This window comes from Elaeis guineensis, chromosome 8 (assembly GCF_000442705.2).
Source record: "Elaeis guineensis isolate ETL-2024a chromosome 8, EG11, whole genome shotgun sequence".
NCBI lineage: Eukaryota > Viridiplantae > Streptophyta > Magnoliopsida > Arecales > Arecaceae > Elaeis > Elaeis guineensis.
In genome coordinates, this window is record NC_026000.2 from 24032056 (window position 1) to 24052388 (window position 20333).

The 20333-nt window shown below is 32.0% G+C and overlaps 1 protein-coding gene and 2 pseudogenes across 1 annotated transcript; 1 reads left to right on the plus strand and 2 right to left on the minus strand.

Annotated features, from left to right (window-relative positions):
- Window positions 1-4399: 4399 nt before the first annotated feature.
- On the minus strand, window positions 4400-5134 carry LOC140851182 (uncharacterized; annotated as a pseudogene).
- A 240-nt stretch (window positions 5135-5374) lies between these two features.
- LOC140851183 (uncharacterized) lies at window positions 5375-12953 on the minus strand (annotated as a pseudogene).
- Window positions 12954-15080: 2127 nt separating this feature from the next.
- Window positions 15081-17147, plus strand: LOC105034299 (fructokinase-1-like). The gene is made up of 4 exons (XM_010909392.4): window positions 15081-15541; window positions 16068-16403; window positions 16516-16632; window positions 16725-17147. The coding sequence occupies exons 1-4, from the start codon at window positions 15140-15142 to the stop codon at window positions 16851-16853; spliced, it is 984 nt and encodes a 327-aa protein (XP_010907694.2). The 5' UTR covers window positions 15081-15139; the 3' UTR covers window positions 16854-17147.
- Window positions 17148-20333: the final 3186 nt, after the last annotated feature.

Sequence of the window (20333 nt, forward strand, 5' to 3'; positions counted from 1 at the left end):
AAGACCAGATATAGCCTATGCTGTCAGTGTCATCGGTCAATACATGCATGATCCACGAGAATCACACATGGAGAGAGCTTTCAGAGTATTATGCTACCTAAAAGGATGTCCTGATCGTGGTTTATTGTTCTCACAACACAACACCTTCCAGGTAGAGGGATTCACTGATGCAGATTGGGCTGGATCATTGGATGATAGGCGATCTACTTATGGGTATTGTACATATGTAGGGGGTAATTTAGTTATCTGGAGAAGTAAGAAACAGTCAGTGGTGGCTAGATCATCAGCAAAAGCTGAATATAGAGCAATAGCTCTAGGCATATGTGAACTTCTTTGGCTTCAGAAGTTACTTCAGGAATTACAACTTCTAAACAAATTTTCTCTTCGGTTGTATTGTGACAACAAAGCAGCAATTGAGATTGTAAGCAATCCAATGCAGCATGATCATACTAAACACATCGAGATTGACCGTCATTTTATCAAGAAAAAGATTAATCAGGGCCAGATCTGCATTACCTATGTTCGATCTTCTGATCAGGTGGCAGACATTCTAACCAAAGGGCTTAGCTCAGTGTCTTTTTCTGGATTGATTGACAAGATGAAATTTCGAGATATCTTTGCCTCATCTTGAGGGGGAGTATTGAAAAGATTGAACTTAATTGAAAAACTATCCAATTAAAGGTCCAGAAATTTATTCCTTAGCATATTCTTGATTATTCTTTGGCATATTCTTATTATTCTCTATTTATATTTGAATCTATATATTTGTATTTATAGATCTTTGTACGCACTCTTGATTGTAAGAAAAAAAATAAAAATAAATATATATATATTTTTTTTCATCATAATCACTGACCGGTGCCTTCTCCTACGTGGCCGATACCTCAAGGAAGGAATTAGGGAATGTACCATGTTTGTCTGCAATTCACGTGCTGTACCCTCTTGGACACGTAACATGGCTCGTCCTGCCAATAGCGTCGTCCGAGACCCTTCGCCTGGCCTCCGTCTTGCCTGCACCAGGGACCACGCCCAACCCCACATTTGTCACAAGAAAGTGTTGCCGACACTGCTTCCACCACGTGACCATGCGTGCAGACAAAAATGGCGCTGGCGTGCATGAACCGGATTCATCAGATGCGTATTTTGATGCATCATTATATAAATCAATGGCTATGATAGACTGCATCCACGGTCATGCTGATACGGAGCGTAGGCCATAACTTCTCCACACTTTCGGAGAGCTTCCGAAGTGGTTCCCATCGGCGACTCGCTGATGCTGAGCTTTTTATATTATTCCATGAAGAATCGGGCCATGGACTCACACGAACAAAAATCATATAGGGTGGGCATAGAACAAAAAATGTGGGACGAATATATTTTTTATCATATATTTTTTTTAAGTATTCACCTTAAAATAGAAGCTCAAAAGCTAAAAGTTCCTTCTGCTCGTGAATTCTATGATTAAAAAAGCACCATATTCTCTTGCTTTTTCATTCACATAATATTTTTATTGATATATACTATATGATCAGATAATATACATCAAGTAAATTAGTCATTTAGTAAATCAATATACATATCTAAATAAATTAATAAATAATTTTTAGAAAATGATATTTACAAATACATAGATACTTTTAGATGATAGATATTTAGCAATAAGCCATCTAGCAATTCAATACATACTTCCAATCGAATACAGAGTTTGCAAAATATCATATTCACCACTACATACTACATGATCGGATGATACATACTTATTGATTTCATAATATATACTATAAGCTTCTTTGATATATACCCAGTAGTAATTCAATACATATCTCCAGATGAAAAGCATATTTTTAAAAATCGTATATCGATTTATCTAGAGGTATGTATCAAATTATTGCTGTATGTATATCAAAAAAGCTTGCAGTATATATTAAAAAATTGACAAGTATATATTATCTAACCATATAGTATATACTGATGAATAACATATTTTAGAAATTGTGTATCAATTCATTTGATTGTATATATTGAGTTGTTAGATAACTAATTTACTAAATATATATTATCTGTTCGTATACAGTGTCCCAATGAATACTATATTCTATATATATCGATTTATCTGAATATGTATATTGGCTAATGACTCCATTAGTAAAAAAGTTTCTATCTTTTGAGCTTTTGCTTTAAGATAGATATTAAAGGAAATACAATAAAAAAAATAAGCTTGCCTCATATTTTCTTCTTTGATGCTCATCCCACATGATTGTTGTTTGATTGAGATTAAATATATTGATGTTTTCTAGCATATCCATTTTATCGGCATCTTCCCTCTCCCCCCTCCACCATCCACGCCGCCGCCTCCCTCACTATAATATTAATAAAAGCTACCACTTAATGTGCTGATGAGTATATTGTGTTTTGGTCTCAAACAAAATACATATGGTTAACCTAAGATGGATGTGTACTAGATAAATAATTGTAATTTCATCAATTCATAAAATGGCTTGATTTTTGTCCTATGCATAAAAAAGATAATATATATTATATTATATTATTATAATATATTATTACATTATAACAGTATATCATATATTATACTATACTATATTATGTTATATTTTATTATGACAATACTATGTTATTTTTATTATTATATTAATATAACATTATTATATTCCTATATATTATATAATTATATCATAATATCATATTATTATGATATTTACTATTCAAATAAATAATTTATAAATTTAAAATATTTTATAATAATAATAATTCTTGATAATATAAAAAGTTAAAATATTGAAATTACTATGCGATGTTGTCATTTTTTTTATACTAGAAGTAATTTCTTAAATTTGGCTACCAAACAGATGTTAAAATTTTATAATACTTTAGAAATACAACTATCAAATAGCATATTTTTTTGCTAAAAAGCTTGACGATCAATAATGATTTCAAGTGGAGATTAAGGTTATTTTTGGGATTGCTATTAATAGTAGAGTTTTTGGAGCTTTTGAAAGTTCAGTTTTTAGAAAGTAAAATTTTTAAAAAGTAGAACTTTTAAAAAAAAATATTTATTGTTTAGTAACTATATTTCTAAAGTATGGTAGAACTTTAACATATGTTTGGTATAACAAAAGTATTTTTGGTATAACAAAATGACCATAAAGGACATTGCATGATATTTTATATTAAAGTATAATAAAATATAAAATCTATTATTATATAAATATATTACATATTATAATATTACTATAATATAATATAATATTATTATAACATAGTTAATATAATATTTATACTATAGCATAAAATATAACATAATATTATATGATATAACATAGCAATATATTACTACATAGTATAATATTATTATAGTATAATATAATGTAATATAATACTATAGTATAATGTGATATAACATTTTATGGTATTGTTATATATTAAAATATTATTCTGCATTATAATATTACTATAATGTGATATAATATAGCATATTCTTGTAATATAATAAAAAAATTATCATATAATATCATAATAGTATGATATATTGTAATATAATATTATATTTATAGTATAAATATGATGAATGCAATCACACTTACAAAAAATGAGATTTTAGAATTCTTTTCGATCTAATACTTTTCTTATTCCTGCTTTTCTTATATGTAATAGAATTATATCGATGAATATTGATAAATCAAATATGTATTTGATGTCACCATATCCGTAATAAATTCTAAAATATGTATTAACTATTAATATCATCAAATTGTTTTATATTGTTAATTTTTCTCAAACATAAAATATGAATGATATGGGATAAATTCTATGTTACATGTATAATTTTATAAAAAAAAAAGGTCAATAAGTCATCAAAAGAGTAGCAATATGATCACGTAGAACATCCATCTCATAGTTACTTGTTACTCGGCTTTGCTTCAGACTTAGTTCTCCTTGCGATTCACTAATCTCTAAATAATTTGGAGGGAGTAGATCTTCATCATCGTCATAAGGCTGAAACTCGAATTTTTTAATTTCATGATTCCTAATAAAGTTATGAATGGCTAAGAAAGTCATCATAATTTGAACTTGTTTATAATAAGAAAAGTTAGGCATTGTACTCAATATTCTCTATCTACTTTTTTAACATCCAAATGCTCTTTCAATAGTATATCTCGGTGAGGAATGTATATGATTAAAGATTTCACATATACCCTTTGACTGACTTCTATGTCGAAAATCTAGTAGATGATATCTTTTTTCTTTGTAAGGCCCTATATATTTTGACATGTGAGGATACTGCATCCACTAAGTTATATTTACCTACATAAATATATATAAGTTAGAATTTAACATTTATGCATGAAAGGTAAAATATATGCCTACCATTGTAATATATTTAACAAAAGTACATGCCTCCAAGTGGGTGTGGAAAGTTGATCTCTTCTCTACATATAGCCTCTAAGAAAATACGAATATCATGAGCAGTATCCTCCCATCTAGTCCAAACAAAAATAAAACACATGTCAAATACTAATATATGGTATTTACTTAGATGGAAAAATTTTTACTACCACATAGGTACCATCGATTACTCCAATACAATTCTTAAGACCACTAATGATTATCATCACTAATTTTATGAAAAACATTCTTGAACTATTTATCAAATGGGTTAATAATATCTTGATCATTTTTAAAACATCATTTAAGACATGAGTAAAATATCTACTAACCGTTTCTCTTGAATGTTGAAATCTTTGTTGAACCATTCTATTCTCAAAATCATGTTCTAGAATCATTAAAAATATGACTACCAACTCTTCAACAGAAATATTTGTAGAACCTTTCAAACCATATCTGTCTTTCGATTCCTTACATAGATCCATAAATACATATTTCTCTATTCTTAATTGTTATTGACATCTATCTGGATTATCTTGTAGAATCTCTAATACATATCTATATCTAATTTGATAAGATGTCCTATGAGGCTCTTTATCAATATATTTTGAGTAATATTCATTAGCCATATTAGTACAGCTGTAGTCATAAATGTATAAAATTTATTATCATTAACTATTTTATCTTCACTAAAATAATTTTTCTTAGAACTGTTGTCAGTACTATCCATATCTATATAGAGAATATTATGTAAAAAAATAAAATATCAATAACAAAAAAACAAACAATACAAAACATAAAGACTTAAAATACAAATAACATAAACAATATAGATACCATCTATAATATCAATAATAGTCATAATATTCACAATACATTATCCAAGATACATATAATCCACCATAATTCCAACATAAATGTTCATAATTAAAACTACAAAAAATATATCATTATGCTAATATATCAAAAATTAGTTTCGTAGATTTGATATTCGCTTGAGCTATTTAATCTGAAAATGGGTATCCTCGAGAGGCACAAGCATCTTTCTATACTCTCTTTTAAGGAGCACTTCAGTAGCAAATAGAAGCAATTCGTGTTGTGCTCCCATCTCAAGCATCATATGCATCACTTTCATCACCTCATGAATGTTACATTCAAGCTTATCAATTATTCTAAATGGCATTATACTCCTCTCCACTACATCAACAAGATGATTAAACTCCTGAGATAATTATGCAGCACCTCTTATCTTCTTGCATTTCTTATCTTGATTCTTAGGAGTAACTCTCTTCTTTGTTTTTTCATGGGTAGGATAAGATGTAGCGGTAGGGTTAATATTATTTATATCAGTGAAAGGTCATCAACTCCATGTACAATTAGATTAGAATTTTCAATCGAGTCACATAAACTCTCAAACATATCAATATTTTCTCTGTCTAACCTATCATGAGCTCCAAATATATTCTCAACATTCTCCTATATTGATAAAGTTGGTGTCCAAGCCCCCCCTCTTATCTTACTAGTATCTCGAAATAACCTATCTAACTTCATGGTATGTTATAAACCATCTTCATGAAACTTAGCTGTGTTAGAAATTTCTTGTAAGTTAAAGATATATAATTATCAATATGTATTTTAAAATTATAATATAAAAAATTTTATAAACATCAATATACTATTATTTATACCTGCAACATTTTTTTCACTATGCCTCCGGTGCATCTATTATGTTTCTAATAGGATCCTATCCAAGTCCTATTTTTTTTACTACCAATCTCACCTAGATGCTCTAGTTTGTTTTCAGATTGTCCCATGTATTTTTGAATTATTTGTCATCGTATTGATTTCCAATCTTTTCATTAAATTTTTTAATTATATTGGCCCATCTTAGCCTATTAAAATATATTCTTAGACGATTACCAGCTTCAACTTCACCAATACATATATCGATAAACTCTATTAATTTATCATTCCAAACTATCTTCTTCTTCTCGTCATCTTAGGTTGATGAACCAGCAAACATATTTTGACACTTCTTCGATATTTCTTTCTTATTACAATATAACAACAAAGATATAAAATATTTTGTCGATCATAAATTATGATTTCAATAATATTTTATAAAATAATTTATAAAGCAAATATAAATGTATCCAATTCAAATACACTCTCGTGCGCACATGCACGCACGCACACACACACACACATATATATATTTGTGTGTGTGTACGCGTGTAGTCAATTTAATAACAAATCCTTCTATTGCCACCTTAGGCCAAGAATTTGTCTTATAAAGAGGAATTAACATTAGGTTAGTACATCCAACAAATATAAAAAATTTACATTAGGAACTACTAGATATAAGTTTCACCTTTATCAAAAATAATAATAATAATATCATGGCATAGCAATAGAAACATCCAACATCTAGAACAGTGCCTTATATATATATATATAACCTATTAACAATGACAATACATATAAAAAGACAAAAAAAAATCCTATCTCATAAATATAAAATGATATTAGATCAGAACATTCCACATCCTTTCCATTTTTATAACGAAATATAATTATTTAATACTTAGGTTCTCATTTATCTCATATATAAAAATAAAAAATAATTAAAATAGAAATAGACTCAGTTAAAATGGGACTTTGGAGTTATATTAAAAAAGTTGGACTCTAGATTTTCAATCAAAATAGAAAGGAATAATACAAAAAGATGGATTTGGACTCTAGACTCTCACTTGTCATCATGTACGAAAGAAAATATAGAGAAAAAGAGATGGATACGGAAATAAAAAATGGGGTAAGACATATGATGGTAAGTTAAAGAAGAAAATCTTACTGCCATAATTAAGACGAAAAGAAGGATACGGAAAGGACAAAAAATCAATCATGAAAAAAAATGATGGCAAAAAGAGATAAATTCAAAAAAATTTAAAAAATATCTATAATCTTAAACAATTAGAGAGAAATAAGAAAGAATATCTTAATTGTATAGAAATAGGAGCCGAGATAAATTTTTTTTGTACAGAAAAAATATCCTAACTGTTTATAAAAGTAAGGAGCTGAGGATGATTAGAGTTCTTTTTCTGTGTTAAGATTCCTAAAAATTATTTCATGCATTATATTTTATAAGGATATAAATATAATTATGGGATTGTTTCATAGGTATTTTGGTCAAAATATAAAATTTTATAAGATTAAAATAGCTTCTCGATGTAACTTAGAAAGTATTTTTGGGGGAAAGCTCTAAAATAGAGCTTCTCTCAAATAGATATTTTCAGCTTTTTGATAAAGTTAAAACAGCTTTCATATTTTTTTACCAAACATACTCTAACCATCCAAAATATTTTTGGAGGATGAGAAAGTGCTTTTTGGCTTTTCAAAAGCTTAACCAAATAGGACCTAAGTATCCTTCAATAAATAAAATATATGCTAGAAATTATTTAAAAATTATGCTACAAATTCTTAGTAGTTGTATATAGAAAAACTTAAATATTTTAACTAACGACAAAGTTAAGTAATACAAGAAAAATTGGAGAAGAATGCTTAGAGTGAGGTGTGCATAAATATTAATCTAGGAATAAATTTTGCTTCTCGTATAAGACGAAATCATCCCCAATGTACGATGAATCTAGCTTATCATGAAGCTCTCTATTATGAGCATAATTGCATGAAGGTTCTACCCAAAGACCCTTTCGGTTGCCTAAAAAATTTAGAGTATGGAGAGTAGAGAGGAGAGAGGGAAAACAATCGAGTATGAAAATAGGTGAGAATCAGAATTTAAGAGGAGCATAATTCTCAACTACTCATGTAGGGCTTGGTAACCTGATCTATGTAGTTATCTAAGACCCTAAACCTAAAGCCGTTATATCAACTTAGTCCAAGTAACCTTGCGAGAGGCCCATAATAGCTTCAAGAGGAATTCTTTGTGCACTACCCGCACTAGAAAATCTGACGTGAAGTATACCGCTTCGTCCTATTGGACCATGTAGCCATCGCTTTTCAAGATGCGTTTAATGTCCGTAGTTTTATTTTTTCATTTGAAATTTTGAATGAAGAAAATGTCTCTTCCTTTCTGAAAAAATTATAACATCCTGTATTGCTATTATGGCATCCTACATTGAAATTATGATTTTCTGCAAAAGATATCATAATTTTTTAATGATGAAATTATGACTTAGTGTCAAGAGAGGACTTTGGATGGAAATTTAAGTCCTTCACTACATAGGTCTTTGCTTTTTCTCCTTTTTTTTTCATCATTCAACCCTATGAAGCAAAAACACATAAGAGGGGCATTCTTTATAATTATAGCAATAAGGGATCTTAAAATGGTAAGAAGGAAATAAGAATTTTAAAGCATCATCCCTAAAATCTATCAAGCAATTGATCTTCTAGTTGAAATCTAGAAATTCTCAAAAATTATGGTGGACTCTTATCCCTCCCTATTATTGGAACTCAAAGAAGATAGAAAAGATGTCTCTTCTTGGTTGAAGATGTGTTAGGGAAGAAGATAATTTTTTTAGAACTTATTCTCAATGCAGAATCGTGACTTTCGTGGCAAAAAAGTAGAGCATGGAAATTTTTCTAGAATGGATCTCTTCAAACACCTAAAACCCAAGAAAATAAGGCATGGGAATTTTTCTACAATGGGTCTTTTTTAAATGCCTAAAATCCAACCAAATGGGGCATGAGGTTTTTTCTAGAATGGATATCTCTTCAAATGCCCAAAACCTAAGAAAATAGGGCATGGGGATTTTTTTAGAATGGATCTCTTTAAACACCTAAAAACCAACAAAATGGGGTGTGAAAATTTTTCTAGAATGGATATTTCTTCATACGCCTAAAATCCAAGAAAATAGGGAGTGAGAATTTTTCTAGAATGGGTCTCTTTCAAGGCCGAAAACACAACCACATGGGATGTGGAAATTTTCTTAGAAAGTGGGATAATAGGGAATGGGAATTTCCTTAGAAAGTGGAGTGATTTGTTTTGTTATGCTATCCTTGGTAGGGGCAGTTTTCTTTGTAGGGGGAGATTTTTATTTTATGATGGACACTAAAAAAAAAGTGCACTTACTATTAGGTGATCTTAATCTGATGGTTCTTTCTTAGAATAAAAAATTCCATAGAAAGAAAAGGACACTCTTAAAAAAATCATCTTTAAATCGATCAAAAAGTATGGGATGATGAAAAATTGCACACGTACCAAGGAGGGAACTCTTAGCATTTATATATATAGGTGACTTAAATAAGACAGTCATCTTTTAGAACAAATTAAGAAAATTTATATAAAATCATATTTAAAATAAATACTGTGAAAAAAAAAAATCGGATGGTCATTCCTTAACTACATCTATCTAGTGACTACAAAAATATATATGTAATAAGAAATAATCTTAAGTTAAAATAAACTAGTAGGTGCAGAAATCATAATAAAGAAATGAGCTATAATTATTCAACTATAATAAAATATGATATTGTCCTTGTTACAAAATTTTTAAAAAAACTATCAAAAATTTTTGCATTCATTAGCTCTTACAAAACTTGGCATGGCATGATCTAATTGGTTGAAATACCGGGCACCTTATTTTGTATCAACAAAAAAAATTAATATCTTATTCAAAACTAATAATTCATTAGAATTATAAATGAATGGTTAATAGTTTGTTATGATTATATAATAAATAATTATATATAATTAATATATTACATATTATATATCCAACCCAAAAATCGAACCAACACAAATACATACATTTCTAAAAGACACTATGACTAAAACCAACTAAATTTTATTTTGGACCCAAAGTTTCTAGGTGATTGACTCAAACTTGCAAATACTCACATATGAGTTCCAATCTATTTAAAAATTAAATTAAATCAGGAGCAAGATCATTCACATCAGAAAGTTAAGTTGCAAATTCAAAATTATGAAGACCATAATTTGGTTATATGACATCCGATTTTGATATTTTTTTTTAAAAATCAGATTATTTTTTAAAATCTACGTAGTAATGTCCCTCCCATGGGAGATAGCACCCCTAGTGATTAGGGCTCTAAACAAATTGGTTAAACTAAAAAATTTTCTTTCGAATACAATTTTGATTATATATAGCTTTCAATCCAAGAAAAATTCAATGGAGCAATAAAAGATAAAATTGATATAAACTTCAAAATCTATCTTTTGAAAAATTTTATCTTTTTTAATATTAATTCTATGAGATATATCTATTTCAGGTAAAAGAGTTCTAATATAATTAAGAAAAAAAATCTGATCTAAATTATGTAAGAACGAATCTCACTATTATAAATAGAGACTATGTAGATTATGTACCTTTATTTTAAATTAATCAATTAAAAAAATAGGACTTCAGATCTATTTTTGTAATTCTTCTCTCTACTTTTAATTTTTTTTTTGTGAGATTTGACTTGAGTGGATTGATGAAAATCTTCTTTCTCTTTGATTGAATATCATTTTGGTTTGAACTGAAAATATAATTAAATCTATTTTTAGTCCTATTTACAAACTCAATCAGACCTTTTTTTTGGATTTAGGAGTAGGATAATGATCCAATCCATACATCTATGTACATAGACATAAATATATATATCTATATGTATATATTTGTATATAGGCATACTCACATTCAAACAAATATTAAAGTTAATAGGTTACTATATAAAATATGGTTAATTTTAATATATTCTTTCTTTATGATATTGGGTTGTATATATTATTTTCTGAATTTTGATTTTTTTTTCTATTTTTAGTCATAGTTTTGATTCCTGCAATATCATATATATTTTTATCTTTCAATTATTTTAAAAAAATATTACAAGCTAAAATACAGTATTTTATTGATAGAATGAAGTACCAATACAATTAACAACTTTTAATAATATTTTGAAATAACTATGAATAAATGCTATAAAATTATAAACTATTGTATTAATTTTTATTACTATAAATTATCATCTTCTATTATAATTATGATGTACCATTGTAATAAATGAATATTTAGTAACACTTATATAAAATTGTTGCAATATTATAATTCTTTTACAATAGTTTCTAAAACTATTGTTATAAGATATTATCTTTTGTAACAGCTATAAGATCCCATTGGAACATAAAATATTTTAGCAACACTCGTTAATAACTATTACAATATTTTATATCTTTTATAATGCTTTTTAAAATTGTTACTATAGAATACATTCTTTTATAATGGTTATAAGATACCGTCGCTATAAAATAATTTTTACTAATAGTTCTAATAAACCATCGTAATATTAGATATTTTTTGTAATGTTTATTAAAACTGTTACTAGAAACTATTTATAGTAATATATTTTTCTAAGTGTCACTAAAATTTCAGTGCTATAGGCTTTATTTGTTATAGTGCATCTTCCACGTCAATATTTAAGGTGGTGAATGGCATTAAGGACAATATCTCAAGATCAAAATAGAGTACAAAGTCATGTTGGTAAAAGTATGACTTACAATGTTGCAAAGCTTGCATAATGGCATAAAACCTTATTTCATAGATAAGAGTAGTTGAGGCATGATGGTCCGTGATATCTCACGTTGCTCAAAGTTATAATGTGATGGTTGGGTTGCCGGTGGTCACGTTGCTCAAAGATACCAATTGGGACGTTGGTATCTCTAGAGGAAGAAGGGAGAGCATGCATGGTGGCACGTGCATCAGTGGCTCCCTATCTTGCCGTTCGAGCTCGTTGCAGCTTCTTTTCTACATGCAACACTTTATGATAAAACATCATTCACATGCCACATGTGTGATCATCTATTTCATGATAAATCGAAACACATAAGCTATTGAGATAATGGGCTACATGAGTTCTTTTTCTTCATGTGGGCATGCTAAAGTAGAGAGTTTGAAAACTCCATATACTCGATGATGCTTCTTTCGCCTTGTCTAAGATTCATATAAGATTGATAAAGAAAGCAAGAGTAATCTATCAAAAAAAGTGGCAACACTACATGCTTCTCCTTCTTTGATCCATGTATTTCTAATACCCACTTGAGACCCTTAGATGTTCTCTCTCCACATAGAGGTTGGAGTCCTGTCATCCAACTCAAGTTGTAGATATGGACCAACTCACCTGGTTATATAGATGCCCAAAACATAAACTACACTATAAGTTATATTGCTCGTTAGAATATAAACCATAGCTACCTTGCGTTGGGTCAGCTTACAGCAAAATAGTTGTAGGACAAACAAAGATTTTCTATCGTCCTACTCTTTCCCTACTCTCATCCTTGCCTTGCTCAGGCTCGAACTATGGACCTGAGGCATGGGATTTAAAGCTCGTACCAACTGAGCTACCACTTGCTTGGTTGGCTGCCTCGATCTTGAACTTCACTGTAGCAAATCTTGCCTTGTCCTCCTCCCCCTCTCCTCTCCTCAATCCCCTACCTCATTCTTAAGTCCCTCATCATTTGCTTTTCTCAATGCTATGGTTGGTCCTATCACCTATAGGAGGCCCATTGCTATCTCTCTTACCTCAGAGTTCACCATGTCATCCTCCACTCTCACTCCTCTCTCTTTTACCTTCCTAGCCCTTCTTAATTAAGATTACATTGCTGCCCACTGCCTCCTAATGGGTACCTAGGTGTATGCCCAGACCCTCGCTATTAGCAGCTTCGATGCTAATATTTTCATCTAAAACGTCCTCATCTCCACATATGCCAAGTGTGCTGACCTAGCATCCTCTTGCATGATGTTTAATGAAATGACTATTAGAGATACTTGTCTTTTCTCTCCAACTTTTCTCCAAATATAAGAAATTAGCTTCATTGTAAATCAACTTCTGTAACTTAAGTTGCAATGTGACTTGAGTTGTAATGCAACTTCAACAAAACTTGACGGCTCCATAAATGCACGGTCTCATAATTTCAAGGCCACGATTTTCACCTTCTTGTTGTTAGGGATATCCATAACTTTTAGAAATCTCTAGATGGTGATGATTGAGTCAAGAAAATCATCAAGATTAAGCCTCCCATGAAACTCAGAAAGCTTGGCTTTGATGCTAAACAACCTTTTATGATCTTGCAAAACTCTCATCAAGTGAGAGAAGATGAACCAACCCATGATTCAGAGCATGATGGTGGAAATGGTTCATAAGATGCTTAGAAGAAGCTCTCAATGGCATATCATCGTCCTTATCTGATCCTTTAAGACAATGATCATAGCCAATTATAGGATTGAGCTCCACCTATAATTCCATTATCTATTCTTCTAACTATTCAAGGTCCACATCTTTTGAATCGATCTCTACTATTGAGACACTGAGTCTAAGAATGCTATGAAGAACCATGATTTAATGTTGATGTAAAACACAAAATAAGCACATTGGACTAATTTTGATGCCAAAATATTGCACATGTTAATCTTTTTCCTTAAGATAAAAGATCTATTTAAGAATAGTAACAAAAGATGGAGCAATAATAAAAAATAGAATTAAAAATTTTATTCAATTGAAGATATTCTTTACAGTAGCTAGGTACATCTGTTTATAGTTGTAGAACTCTTTGGACCTACCCATAAATATTTCCATATATGTTTCTTACAGCTAAAAATATAAAAGAGTTTTAGAAATAAGGAAGAAAAAAAATTCTTTATACTGGGATTTGGTTTGGTGCAAAAGAATAATACCTGTAATACACCTTTTGATTGGATAAAATCCTTAACTCATCTTGATGTTAATATCTTTTATCATATATCTTGATGGGATAAGGTCTCTAACTCAGTTTTAATACTAGATTCTTTCAGATTTATTTAGATTTTATTAATACTAACCTTATTTAATTAAGGCTTCCGGACTATTTTCTAATCTACCGTAGCTTTCCGGTATCACCTAAGCCCGAACCTAATATCGAACCTCTTTGTTTCTTTGATCAACCCTTGCATATATTGGTTTCAATACATGTTAGCCAAATCTATAACATATACATTAAAACTACAAAAGAACAAAAGAAAAGCTACTCTGATCCCTGACTTATACAAAATAATAAAATCTTAAATCCTTGTAATCATGTACTTTCAACTTTTAAGCTAGATGATTATGTAATAAAATATTTTCAAATATATATATTTTATCAGGTAAAGCATTATTCAATTTATATAGTAATAATATCCACACGAGCAAACAAAATTATAATAACACTATATTGGCTATCATTCTTGGCAAGATTTTAAATCTGTACAGGATAGAGATATCTTTATCATCCTGTTCTGTTCATATTACAAAATGGGATTGAGAAGTGGGTGGGGCTCCGAAACTTATGTATATTAAAAAGAGAAGATAAATGAAAAAAAAAAATGTTAAAGGAGATAAAGGGAGGAAAGAAAAGAAAATAAAAAAAAAATGAAAGAAAAAGTAAATAAAACAAAAGAAGGAAGGGAGAGAAATGGAAAGGGTTGTTTGGCTGGTCAAAAGACAGTGGAACCGTCTGCAGAACCGGACACGGTTTCCTAGAAGATTTAACACCTCGATTGCCATGTAATTTTTATCACTAAAATCCAACAAACAGACACCAGCCAGATTAACCACTCCATTCCACCCACCGCTCTCCCTCCCATTGCTTTCCTCTATCTTATTATTTACCGTCACCACCTCTTCAAGCCTTCCTGCCCTTCTTCCTCCATTTTTTTTTTTTTTTCCTCCTCTCCTTTTCTTCCTCCCAAACTCTCTATATGCGGCCATGGAGAACGTCAAGGCCGAGCCAGGCCTGGTGGTGAGCTTCGGCGAGATGCTCATCGACTTCGTGCCGACGGTCGCCGGCGTGTCTCTGGCCGAAGCCCCCGGCTTCCTGAAGGCCCCCGGCGGCGCCCCGGCCAACGTCGCCATCGCCGTCACCCGGCTCGGCGGCCGCTCCGCCTTCGTCGGCAAGCTCGGCGACGACCCGTTCGGCCGCATGCTGGTAGCGATCCTCCGCGACAACGGCGTCGTCGACGCCGGCATCACCCTCGACTCCCGCGCGCGCACCGCGCTCGCCTTCGTCACCCTCCGCGAAGACGGCGAACGCGAGTTCATGTTCTACCGCAACCCGAGTGCCGACATGCTTCTCACCGAGTCGGAGCTCAATCTTGATCTCATCAGAAGCGTGAGCAACTCCCCATCCTTTCCTCTCTCTTCTTTTTGGAATTTTAAAAAGACTCTTTTCTTTTTTAAATAATTTTCTGAAGTATCCTTTGTTTTTTTTTTTTTTTCTTTTTAAAGGTAATCAAGTCTCTTTGGCTTTTAAAGTTTCATATTAATTGTTAATGGTTTTTGTTTTGTTGAATCCGAATGCGATTTTGATTTCTTTGGCTTTTTTTTTTTTGGGGGGGGGGGGGGGGTGATTAATGGATTCTTGTGCTTTAGCTTTTCCAAACAGGATACATGAATCACCTCAAACATGAAATATTTTAATAAAGCCAATCTCTTATTTCAGCTGCTACTTGGTATATTACATTGGTTACTTCTGTGCTATCTCTCAACCACCTCAACATGTCATAATAACCAGATGTCCAGATCTGAATTGTAACTTTATGTTATTTGTTTTTGTGATTAATAATTTTGTTGAGTTTTATGAAAAAACTGGATATGTGTGCTTATGGTCATTGAATCTTATATGGATGAATCCTCAGGCTACAATTTTCCACTTTGGATCAGTAAGCTTGATTGCAGAGCCCTGCAGATCTGCGCATCTGAAGGCAATGGAGGTGGCGAAGGAAGCCGGTGCACTACTCTCCTACGACGTGAATCTCCGGTTGCTGCTGTGGCCATCGCCGGCGGAGGCCCGAGAGCAGATCATGAGCATATGGGACCAGGCTGACATCATTAAGGTCAGCGATGCCGAGCTGGAATTCCTTACCGGGGAGGCGGCGCCGGTCGAAGATGAGATAGCCATGAAGCTCTGGCATCCAAGTTTGAAGCTTCTCTTGGTCACCATTGGAGAAAAGGGATGCAAATACTACGCAAAGGTGTAATTCAGATCAATGCATATATGAGCAATTCACATGAGTTGGATTGTTATGGGTTCTTCAGCTGGAGGTCATATGATGATGATGAGATTTATTGTCTCTTGAATTGTAGGATTTCCATGGAGTCGTCGAATCCTTTGCTGTCCAACAGGTGGATACAACAGGAGCAGGTGATGCATTCATGGGTTCATTGCTGCGCAAGATCGTTGAGGACAAATCAGCTTTGCAAGTGAGTAACATGGCAGGCATCATAATTTTGTACCAAGAATAACCTGAAATGTCTCAAGGTGCCAGACTTATTGGAGGTATTCTTGTTTGCAGGATGAGAAGAAATTGAGGGAAGTACTGAGATTTTCCAATGCATGTGGGGCAATCACCACTACCAAGAAGGGAGCAATCCCTTCTTTGCCAAATGAATCAGAGGTCATGCAATTACTGGAAAGAGTGTGAGGCATATCAAGATTACTACTGGTCTCATGTGTCCCCTCTATACAAATGTGCTGTAATTTGATTTGCAAATGCGTGCAAGCAAGAAATGCTTCAACTTATTATGGCCCTTTTTCCCTTTTCTCAAGGCACTGTAATCCCCCCCCCCCCCCCTCAAATGCAAGCCCCTGTAATTTGATTTGCACTTGTGAGAAATAGTGCTTCGATCCATGGCTTTTGTAACCTTCTCTTAATAGCATTACAAGGAAGTGTAATATCGCTGTGAGAGCAAGCATATAAATTGTTGGGTGGAAAGAAGTATGTATGCCATGCAATGAAATAGCTGTACATATTTTTGCATACAAAGCAAAATGGGTCTCCTTTTAGATTAATTTTACCCATGAAGGGCACAAGCCAAGCTTCTTTCTATTCTTATTACAGAAGGCAGGTCCTATAAAGTTTAGCCGGTCTTGAAGGCACACCAAGATACTTGATGGGAAAAAAATACCAACTTTATGAACACAGCAGAGAGACACTAAGATTCAAATGATCACCATCCATTAGAATGATAGAAGACCTGACAATTCTTCAAAAAAGAAAAAAAGCAACATTATTAATGTGCTCAAGATTATCTCCATCAGCATGGACTGAGAACTATCTAGGAATTGAAGGGAAACGATCTTTTCATTCTCAACCACATTTCCTAGACCACTCACAAGACCACTGTTGTTAGCAAGCAGCAACAGTCGCCCCCATACATCGGCCACCAAAACAAACAACAATGGTGGGAAAGGATCTCCTTGATTGAGACCCTCAAAGAAAAATACTGGAAAGCCAGGCATGAGAGAAATTTGAATCCAATTCATACACATCTGAGAAAACCCTCTATAAAGAAGCAACCCAATTAAAGAACCCCAATGATCAAAGACCTTCTCAAAAGTTGCTTTTAATAAAACACCATTGTTTCTTTTCTTTTGAGCACCAAGAAATTATCCCTGAGCTACTGCAGAGCAATCTAGAATAAGTCTACCTTGAACAAATGCAGCTGAGATTATCAAGCACTAAACTATTCAAACTCCACAAATCTTGCAAATACTTTATATAGAATAGGAATAGATCTATTTGCCAATACTTTAGTTACAATCTTGCAAATACCATTCAATATTTTGATGTTTCCAGATTAGCTCCATTATTTGGAATAAGAACAACATGGGTGAAATATATATTACTGAAATTGCAAACCATTTTCAAACTCCACAAGGAGTTTCATAGTGTCTTTTTTCAAAAGATTTCAATACCTCTGATAAACGAGTAATGGAAAACCATCAGGTCCTGGAGATTTCTCCACCCCAAGCTTGAAATAGCCTTCATTAGTTCTTCCTCTTTGAAAGATCTATCCAATTCTTTCAAGGTCAACACACCCTCTGGAAAAAGAGCACTCCACTCATCTGTTGCAGAAGGTTCATCAGATATACCATGGAAAGAATAAAAATGTTGATAGAAAGAACCCTGTTCATCAGAAATAGCTCTTCCATCCATAAATAGTTAACTAGTGAAATTAAACCTCCTCCTAACATTAGCCATTTTATAAAAAGAAAGCCATATCCAAATCACCTTCTTTTTTCCTTTTTTTTTTTTTTTTGGTAGATTCCAAATAACCTTCTTTAACCCACAAGCTCAAACTCTGCCTCCATAAAACTTCTTCAGATAAAAAATTCTTAGCAGACTACATCTCCAAATTTTCTGATAATGGGCCTTAATTCCTCAAGCACATCGCATTTCTAAATAGAGAAATTCTTTGTGCACCACATGCGGTGTAGAAAATTCAATGCGGAGCGCATGGTCTTGTCGATTGATCTTCGTAGCCATCGCTTTTCAACACTCATTTAATGTCAGTAGATCGACTTTTTCGTTTAAAAATTTTGTATAACAAAAATATCTTCTTAAAAATTATGACATTTTTCTTAAAAATTATGACATTTTTTACAAAAATTATGACATCTTCTGGGGTGTCATAATTTTTATGAGGGGTATCATAATTTTTAAAAAGGATGTCATAAGACTGTTTTTGCATATATTTATTATTTTTTTTCTTCGTGCAGTATTATGATACTTTCTTAAAAATTATGACACCTCTTCACAAAAATTATGATACCCTACTTCAGTTTAACATTTTCTGCAGGAATATTATAATTTTTTGTAAAGAGATGTCATAATTTTAAAAAAAGATATTTTTGTCATATAAAATTTTAAACAAAAAAATCGATCAGCTGGCATTAAATGCGCATTGGGAAGCGATGGCTATGTGGACCAATTGGATATGACGGTGCGCTTATGTCAAATTTTTACACCGCATACAGTGCACAAAGAATTTTCCTTCTGAATAATATTCATAAGATTTTTGGTAAAAAGTTTGAAGCTGTGAAACTCTTTGTAAAGATTTATTGGGTGTGTATTTAGGCCATATCATCTATATAGTAAATAGATCTTGGATACTTACGTACAACCAAAAATCCATCAAAAATTCATATAAATAATAATTTTTAGGTAGTTTGTTTTTTGGATAAAATCCTCGATCGTTGCATGATGTTTGCAAAATAGACATGTTTGGAGCAAAAAGTTATAATTTTTTATCTATTTAATTCTAGTATGAATATAGTTGTAATTTTTAATTTATCTAATTAAAAGTACAAAATGCACTTGTGTCACGATGAATGGTTCTTGCTATGTAGACTAATCTCACAATATTTACTAATGCTTGGCTGGCAGAGGACACTACCCCAGATTATGATGACCAGATTTGAATACAGTGTCATTTTTTGAGTTCTGTGAGAAATGTTTTACACCATGGTTTGATTCTGGAAATAATTGTATTGGCAGCTTTGATTATTTCGTGAGAGCTGCGTCAAATCGAAATTTCAGTAGTTTTTTTTCAAAAGAAAATTAAAAAAGATCAACAGCGATTGGTTAGAAGAAAGGTGGGAGAGGAGTAAAGACCTTAGAAAGTCTAAAGAGAAGGTTCATGGTGGCAGGCAAATGCAGATAATTGGAGTCCTTCTGCAATGAAAACGAGAATCTTTGATCTCATGTTCCTTTTATCATATCAGCTTTTTCTAACATCATATCCTCATTCCATTACAGGTCTGAGAAATGCTGCGACAAATTAAGTTTCGGTCAACTCAAAAAGATCATCTTAAATATCATTGCAACATGGAGGTTTTTATAGAACAATATAGTGGATGAGGATCATGTGGCAGAGATTTTATGTAGGTTGGCCCATCATCGACCTTCAGCTCTTGATGCAATTGCTTATGCACTAACCTGTTTAGCCTTATGGCCATTTTATTTAATCTCTCTTTTCTTTTCTTTTCTTTTCCTTTCCATGGAGGATGATCCAATTCTGGTATTCTGGGACTCTTGATTTGACTTTGTGCATGGATATAGCTAGAAGGCTCATACCCATGCCCCAAGGCATCCAATCGCTTGCAGTAAATAAAAGGATAA

Coding starts and splice junctions, on each gene's coding strand:
- LOC105034299 (XM_010909392.4), top strand. CDS start 15,140: ATGGAGAACGTCAAGGCCGAGCCAGGCCTGGTGGTGAGCTTCGGCGAG. Junction 16,404..16,515: donor GATGCAAATACTACGCAAAG/GTGTAATTCAGA, acceptor CTTGAATTGTAG/GATTTCCATGGAGTCGTCGA. Junction 16,633..16,724: donor AGGACAAATCAGCTTTGCAA/GTGAGTAACATG, acceptor TCTTGTTTGCAG/GATGAGAAGAAATTGAGGGA.